At 33.1% G+C, this 9,419-nt stretch overlaps 1 protein-coding gene across 1 annotated transcript; it reads right to left on the reverse strand.

The window, feature by feature from the left end:
* Nucleotides 1–7,752: 7,752 nt before the first annotated feature.
* Nucleotides 7,753–9,013, reverse strand: LOC138309741 (uncharacterized). The gene has a single exon (XM_069250959.1). The coding sequence runs from the start codon at nucleotides 9,011–9,013 to the stop codon at nucleotides 7,976–7,978; it is 1,038 nt and encodes a 345-aa protein (XP_069107060.1). The 3' UTR covers nucleotides 7,753–7,975.
* Between the last annotated feature and the right edge of the window lie 406 nt (nucleotides 9,014–9,419).

The raw sequence follows: 9,419 nt of genomic DNA on the forward strand, positions 1-9,419 counted from the left end.
AACGTTTATTAGATTAACTCAGTAATCAGGAACCTGTCGTCGATAAATTTGTGTTTTCAGTCGATAGCAGATATGTCCATTAGACAGATGAGATTTACCTCGATCGGATGCAATGTTTTGAATGTTCACTGGTGTCGCGCATATGCACACATTAGGGTGTGTTTACACTCTCGCCGTAAAGATAATAATATGATAAAATTTGACTAGGTCGTTCCTAGTTTTATATTTCAGTTTTTCTGTCCATTTTGAACAAAATTGGTATACAAACTTTTAAATATTATTATTAAACACAAAGTTACAACAACTTTTACAATTTAATTTTAGTTCCTATAATTCTTTTTATCTTTTATTACATGATTTTTTAGCGATTTAAGTCCCTTTAAAAGATAACTTAATATTACTAAAGATAAAGGATTCCTAAGATTAAATTAAACTTTCTCCCAGTAAACTTTCACCTTAACAAAATAAGAATAAATGCCAATTTATACCTCTCCATACCTTCAGTTCGGGTGGATAAAGAATTGGATTTCAAAAGTGAAAACTGCATCAAAATGGTCATATTTACTTTTTTTTCTGAAAAAAAATGATCTGAAGAAAAATCGATTTTTTTTTAAATTACATAAAGATAGACGTATTAACAATACGAAAAAGCAATAAAAAGTTATTCCTCATCATATCCCTTTTTCAAAATATGACAGATTTGCTTTTTTTATAAACTAATCATGTCCGATCCTTCGTGTCCAGTCTTAATATAGGTCATATGGAGCAAAATAAACAGAGGTATATCGGTTTATAATAATCCGACGTGTTGTTTTACGTTATACAGGCGACAAAATGGTTAGTTTCAGTTGTCTAATTATAGGTCTGCTACGATACATAATTTTATTAAACGAGATACAAATATCAACTAAATTTGATCACGATCACAACACGGGATTTCCACCCAGGTAACGATATTAGTGATATCCTCTCCGTTCGCTTTAATTCGGTTGAATGAACGACGAAAAAAAAGTATTTGAAGCCTTTTACCAAACTAAAGTTGTGTCATGGACTTGTTAGGACAAGTCAATGTTATTCGGCCAAAGAGCATAACTCAAACAATTAGGGTTCACATCATGTAATCCCGTCAATACATAAACAACATCCCCACACACAAAATGAAATTTGGCTTACACAATTTTTACCATGGGTGATTATGATTATTTACATAATATATAATTCATTTTTCGCAATTTTCAGTCATGTGAAAATGACGTACATGTACATAGCAATTTATTTTACATGATGAATAATTTGCGTGCCCCTGTGGTTTGGCTGAGGAGACCAATATTACATTTCACGGTCGCGGAATAGCAGTTGAGATGGGTAGTTTTTACCTTGTACACACGTTCCTTCCACATATTCATAATTCTTAATATAACTGTCAAAGACGAGCTATATCTGGATCAAATTATCGATGAAAAGTTTTATGATATCTTTTAATACTGCGATCGAGTGCATTGTGGGTAGCAATAGGCCTACAATAGGACGTTTTTTGGAGGCGGTAAATGGAATGTTAAATGATTTGTTTTAATGTCAAGGAGGCAGGAGTCATCTGGTCTTTCCGTGTCGACACCAAAATAAAACTAACAGGCCTATTCAACGATACGTCCTTGGCCTACTCTAAGATACTGACCGTGTATCAGATTAAATCCTCAGATATATAATTATATATTTTGTAGTAATAGCTACAGGTACATGAAGGCCTCAGCAGATTTTGTGAATAGTTTGAATAGGCATGTTTGCATGATATATTAAAAAAACAACAACAACAAAAATGCCGCCGTAGGTGTTTGTTTTTGTTTGTTTGTTTGTTTGTTTGATTAATTAACGTCCTATTCACAGCTATGGTCATGTAAGGACGGCCTCCCATGTATGCATATGTTGCGTGTATGTTGTGCGAGGTGTGTGTTTTGGGAGACTGTGGTATATTCATGTTGTGTTCTTCTTGTATAGTGGAACTGTTGCCCTGTTAATAGTGTTATATCACTGAAGTATGCTGCCTAAGACACCAAGCAACAAACATGCACGTTCACACTAAGACATATTCCTGCTTATTTATATATACAGTGATTTTTTTTATAAAAAGCAGATAACACTGTTATTATAATCACCTATCTTTAATAATAAATATTTGATGATGTATGATTTAGTATTTCCTAATAGGAAAAAAATTGTAAATGTAATGTGCATGTAGCTGTTTTTTCAACATGAAGAAAAGTGAAAACAATGATAATAACACATTGATCACAAATTACAAAGTTTTTTGGGTTTTTTTAATATGCCTGGTATACGATAATCTTTGTTTGTTTGTTATCTTATTGATTTTTTGCCGAAATGCTCGAACGTCGGTGAAAACACCTCTAAGAGGCATGAGTTAGATTTCGCCGAGACGAAGCACAGGCTCGTGTTACGTTGATACGGAGAAAACGACAGTTTTCATTTTATAACGTTACCATGCCTTTTATAACGTTACCATGCCATGATGAAATATCAAAGTTATATGCAGTGAGAAATTGTACAATACTATCTTTTTAGATTATATCTTTCGATCGAGCCTACTGCGTATGCATTGTAAAATTCTACTAAGTTGCATGAAAAATCACGTTAACTGCATGGTAGCTATAGGCCTACAGTCGATGTCGGGAACAGGTCCGATTTGATGCATTCAACTAAAGTATAAAAAAAATGAATGCTATTTCCGAAACTTTTTGGACTAAAGATAGACCATGTGAATGTTTAAGTCTTCAAAGATCGCTTCTTTTTAATGAATAAGAAAAAATAACACACGAAAAAATCACAATAACTCCTCACGAACCCAGTACCGCGGTTTCGTCGGTTTTCAACGGCGAAAAACCAAAATAGATCTAGATTTTTTTACACACAATGTTTAACATATTCAATTCAAATAATTAATTATATGTTTCAGAAGCATGTTAATGATGTTTTTGTGCAATATTTCATTAATTTTATCTACTAAATGAAGCATTGTATCCACAAACGCTGTAAGATAGCCTAGTCCTACTGTTTCCTTTTCTTTTTTTCCAAGTGACGTTTAAATAATAAAATGTTTCAATATTAACATTTACACTAACATTATTGAAAGACTAATTCTAGTTCCGAAAGGTTGGTGCACATTGCCACCATAAATACCAAAACCAAATTAAATGCTTATTCCTTCAAAACCCAGTTTGCAAGCGTCGAATCACCGCTGTCTCATAGATTAAAGAAAATGACGTTGATCAGCTTTATGGTAATTTACACATTAGGATCAATCGATATCAGATAGACACTACAGCGAAATGGAAATCAAAAAAAAGAAATTTAAACAACTATAAACTCATTTTGTAATGATTTCCCAACGCATCTGTTTACAGGAAATTCCTAATATAATCCTGGTAACGAGTTCTGTGGGCTGATTAATCTCGATGTTTGTGCAGATCATATCTTGTTTGTTTTTTTTTTATTTGATATTGGTTCCGCTACTTTTGTTGAGTTTGATTTGCAAATTCGAAGGACGTCAGAGCGCTTGTTTTCAACCGGAATCAACAACGTAGTGATGAATACCTTCCAAGTGATTATTTGCATCGGGAAAACAGGGACATAAAAAGTTGATTTTCTCAAAAAGTCAGAAAAATAAAATACATTTTGCTGGAACACTAAAAAATCATTCTGATTTCGGAACACTTGGAATTATGAAGATACCTCTAACAGTATTTTTTATTATTATTAAAAGCTAACCGATATTTACATAATATAAATTCATTTTTCGCATTCTTCAGTAATGTAGACGTGACGTATTGTTATTTCACATGATGAATAATTTGCGTGTCCCAGTGCTTGGGCTAAGGTGACCAATGTATCATTTTACGGTCTCAGCATAGCAGTTGAGATGGATTGTTTTTATCTTGTACATACCTTCTATTCACATATTCATGGTTCTTAATATAACTGTCGAAGACAGCTATATCTGAATCAAATTATCGATGAAATGTTTATATAATATAAGACCATGTGCACGATCGAGTGCATTGTGGGAAGCGATAGGCCGAGGACGTCTCCTTGTAGCAGATATATAGAATTTTCAAATTATTATTTGCCTAGATGAAATAAATGGTTTGTTTTAATGTCCAGGAGACAGGAGTCATCTCGTCTTTTTGTGTTTTTTTTCTATTTTGCGTCATTTTGATTTTCTTAAACCTACCAACACACACAAAAAATAAACACAATGTTTTACTCAAGATTTCTTTTTTGTGTGTGTGTGTTTTGGAGGTTCAAATTTATACTGATTTCGTACATTTTTCTACAAAAATAAGTTATTTAATTTCAACTGATCGTATTTAGAAAAGAGTTTTCTTTTTATAGATTTTATATCAATGGAAATTGTAGGAAATATTACTTACCCTGTTACACACCTCTTTTATTGCCAAGTTCGGAAAAAGAAATGTTTGTACTTGTTTTTTCACTCAAGAGACCTAAAACCTACCAGCATGCTGACACAAAACAGAAAAAACTATAGTCTAAACTAATAAAACATTATTTAGATGGATGCTATTTAATTTCGAAATGTTTAACCCTAATGGCAATGAAGTTGATAGTAGAAACAATTGAAGAGAAATCCTGATTTTGCTTTCAATAAAAAGACCAGTAAACTAACACAACATTTAAAATTAAGATGGATACTATCGAATATCTTTATCTTATGTTTAGTCCTAATGGTAATGCCATTTATTTGAATCCGAAAAATAAAGAAAAACCCTATCTAATCAAATAAACATCATTTAATAGTTTGGAGGGAAATGAAATCAATAAAATATATAGTAGATATTTTTGTATGTACAACATTAAACCATATGTTAACAATTGAGATTGAGAAAGATATCTTGTCGTTTAGTCTGTTGGCACCAACTGGCGAGTATGCAGAGCAGAGCTTGTCTCGTTCTAAGCAGTGCAGTTTTGTACCAAACATTCTGAGAGATATACCAATATATTATGTTGTTTGTTCTTCAGTAATAGGTCAATAAAAGGACAAACGTGACTAGCTGAACAACGGCCTTGGTTGTTGATTCTGACACCCAGCTATAAGATAATGCTTACTGTGAGAATATCTTTAGGGTATATGGTTTGTAGTATAAGGGACGCAGATGTCATTGACATGTTTCATAGATTAATTATATATCTCTAGCATGTGGTGTTTGTATTAACAGTTATTAAAGTATAATCCTCAAGCTACAAGGCGAATGTATAAGACAAATAGAAAACGACAGGTCAAAAATCTAAAGAATAAAGATAGCGTTCATCCGTCCGAAAAAATTGTATTATCAGTTTATTTTTTCTGATAATTTGATAAAATAGTATCTGTATTTGATGTCTAAATCTAAATTAATAATTAACATCTTGAGAGACATTGTTATTATTTAATTTTACACTTATTTCCATGAGGTAATAGACCGTCGAGTATTATGACGTCATATTCGAAAAGCTTTTTTTTAAAGAGGACATTGGTCAAACCTAACTGTTGGCTAAGGCCTCATTTTTTCATTTTTTTTTTTTTTGCAAAACTAAATAAAAATACGTATATAAATGCCTGTTTAGCAAATTAAAGTTATTGAATTAAATTATACGCATTATTCTCGGCATCGATTTGGGTTTATGTCATAGAAAAAAAAAGAAAAAAAAAGAACAATCTTTTTTTATGGACGTCTTTCCTTTATTATCTATGCCTTCATATACCAACATGATATAGAGAACAATCCTTACACAAAGCTGTAGTGATCTAAATACGGCTTGTCCTCGTATCTGCCTGGATGTAATTAGTGATAAGTAAAACTTTTCCCTTATCAATTAATGTATTCTGGACCTTTCTACCCCAACTTCAGTGCACGTCAGGAGCAATCAGCTCATCAAAACTTTGATAGCTCCGTATCTTCATTATACCATTAAAAATTCTTGACTGCAAAGCGATCATAAAAGACGAATAAAAAACATGTCAAATAGTTAAATGACGAACACTTACAATGTAGTACAATACAGTTATAATTAATTGATTCCTTCCCTGTTAGTTGATAAGTTCATAAAAAATAACGATAATACGGCTCATTTTTTTTTTTTTTTATTTCATTTGTTTTTTTTAATTTAAATCTATAATGGAAGATTTCTCCATATTCTAGTATGGCCCTTTTCCAGAGGGAAGTGTTCTCATATAGTGTTGTCTGGCGAGATATAGTTCCCGAGCCGAAGTTTATCGTAATGGTGAATTATCTCTTCAAAATATTTTCCCATCGTAAATATAGGAAACCAGACAATTTGCGAATTTCACTGAAAACGAGCAAAGGAAACTTCAATGATGCAACAGTAGATTTGGTACGTCATATGACATTCATTATGACGTCATACATTTGGTCGCGTGCTCACTCGCTGGGGAATATACTTTGGTATAGTTCCCGTAGTCAGGTATAGTCTCCCGTAGTCGCAAAATAGACCATGGCTGTTATCCAACCGCATTCCTAGTAATTGTCATGTGATGTACTAAAAGCTGTCATGATTTTAATAAGGCTTGTCATCGTATCTTCACGGTTTTGATTGCTAAGTTATCGGATTCCCATTATCAACGTCTTATGAAAAAGTTATACCATATTGATCGCCATTGGAATCAATTTCCGTATCAAATCTTAACGTATCCAGAACCTGTAACATGCTCTGTAACCACCCACCTAAAGTCACACTTGATGTTTTCAGGTGCACATTGGTTCTTTTTCAAATGATTTGAAGATGCCCCAGCGCCGAAAAATCAATAAATCATTATTTGACCCATCCTCGATACCGCTGGAATATGTCATTGCAAACCTAAAGGCAGTTCCAGCGGTGGAAAAAATATCAATCTCAGGCCTGCAGTCAATAATTCCTATTGATATCTCAGAGACAGTGATGCCCTACAAGTAACCACAGTGAAACGTTATTTAATTATTTTAATATGCATCAAATGACCAAACTACCTGTCTCATTTGTTGTCAATAACAGGAAATTTAGTTTTCCATAGTCCAGGGGAGGATATTTTGGCAGTGATAGTAATCCTTGTATTATCGAGGATGGATTCCATCGTGTAGTATACAGAGCTAGTATGCACTTCGCAACGTTATGTTAAATAATGTACATATTTAAGTTTATAAAGTTTATTAAGTAAGAATCTCCTTACATAAAAATGTTTATATTTATACAATGTTTATACCCTTAGGAATTTGCTTAGTTTTAAAATTTGAATTTTCAAAGTTTGATTATATCATGGTGTGGTATCGACCCGTATACTGACCCTATGTTTGTATCGATTGCCTCGGGTTAGGGAATATATTGTATAAGTTAATAATTTAAAAATATATTTAAAAATAAGATTCCCTATAACATAATAAATCAAAACAAGTGCAGTGAAATGAGTACACAGAGTCAGACCCTGAAGCCAAGGTTTGGTATATATTTCCATGTCACAATTTTTATATTCTTGTTTGTCATTGTTAAGTGATTTCTGCAGTTATGACGTCAACACTTTCTGTAGATACGTTTTGATGAAATATTTTAACGATTGGAACATTTCATAAAAGATTTTATGAAAGGAGATATTTTATTTCTTCAAGCGCTGGAGAACAAAAATAAATTCTTGGGAGGATTTTCACAATATACCATATGGATTTTAGAAATTTAAAATCTCTTAATAACATAACTACAACAACATAATAATATATTTCGAAGAATCTCAACAACAAAATGAAAATCCAGCTGAGGCAGCCATTTTGTCACGAGGTTCAGGAATTCTGACGTCACGACATTGATGACACAATGAGCTTCCAACTAATGAAAAGTTATAATCCACTAGCGCCATATACAACACTACTCCAAGAGTGAAGTAATTGTATATCAGAGTTCGTCGTCTTTACCACAGTATTTAGCATTTAAATAACGCTCTACATTTCAAAATTCCATTTTGCATTGTAACTCTTATATCAGGGGTTCTGAAGCAATATATAAAGGGATTAATTAAAGAATTCACAGTCGTCAAAATTAGCATCGCATGTCGTGTTGTTCTAGAAGTTCTGTTCAATAAATGTAAACCTTGCATCAGGAAACCTAAGTTCAATGGTGTCACAAAGATAAAAAAGTTAATGACAATAATGATAATTGTGATTGTGCTTTTAGATCTCATTCCACTAGTTTGGCTTTCTTGTCCCCTGTTCCTCTGTTGGTTGGTCTGATTACGATTCTGTATCTGATCATTGGCTGCATCTCTTTCACCCGAATCAATATTATTTGTGGGTCTGACTTGGATCCGAAATGTACGTTCGTGTCTCTGTAGAACTACTATCATTAATATACAGCACATCACAATCACACACTCAATAGTAGTAGCTATAAGTCCGGTGGCAGTAGCAAAATACTGAAATTTGTCGCAGAAAATACTTTCAAGCTTACAAAAAACTGCATGATTCTTAGGAAATCCAAAAATGAAAAAGCTCAAAGACAATGATGAAGATATGAATAAAAACATGCTACTCAGCATCCAGAAATATCTTCTTGCATATTTCGATGTATACCTCCAAGACGTCTTGGCAAGCAAAAATGTTCGATCAATACATATTACACAGACCTGTCCTAATGAGTTCAAGTAGATGAGCGAAAAAATGTACATCCGGAAAAAGCAAGACGTATGGCTTATCTTACTGTTTGGATCTACGAACGTAATTAGGATTGGAAACAAAGACAATCCAACTAGAAGATCTGTCAATCCTAAGATAAGAAGATGTAAATTGCGGGCTTGAGGATTTCGAAGTTTTGTAAATATTACAGCAATGATTGCTGGGATATTAACCAGCACTGTTGCCCCTCCAACCACCACCACTCCGACTCGGATCCACATCGGGGCAATATCTGTGTCGTAATCTGTGTAGTCACTGACATTCGATGGAACGTAGCAAGAATTCGCCATCTGTTGACAGAATAATAAGTAGAAAATATAAATGTTGTCTAGGATGGAATAAAATGTCTTTAAAGTTAAACGGGTTACCGGTTGTATATTGTAAATTATTTCCTCGTCGGCATAATTTTGCATTTGTGTGTCTTACTGATTTAACCCATTTTAAGTTACAAGAGATGAAGTCTCAAGTGACATATTCTTATTTTTTTTATCATTGTCGTTAGTCGTAAGTTGTAAGTTGTGCGTTGTGTGTCTGTAAACAATCGGTATTTTTTTTACTTCGTCTCCAAAACTGCTAAAGCAAATTCAATGATTTTTTTTCAAACCTTCTAAGGCACACGTATAGTGACGATTGTGAACAATTTTTGGAGGGCTGAAGTTGGTTGCGAGTTCCTAGTTCCTAGTTCCGTTTAATAAA

The sequence above is a fragment of the Argopecten irradians genome, chromosome 15 (assembly GCF_041381155.1).
Source record: "Argopecten irradians isolate NY chromosome 15, Ai_NY, whole genome shotgun sequence".
In the NCBI taxonomy this organism is placed as follows: Eukaryota; Metazoa; Mollusca; class Bivalvia; order Pectinida; family Pectinidae; genus Argopecten; species Argopecten irradians.

Coding starts and splice junctions, on each gene's coding strand:
- LOC138309741 (XM_069250959.1), bottom strand. CDS start 9,013: ATGGCGAATTCTTGCTACGTTCCATCGAATGTCAGTGACTACACAGAT.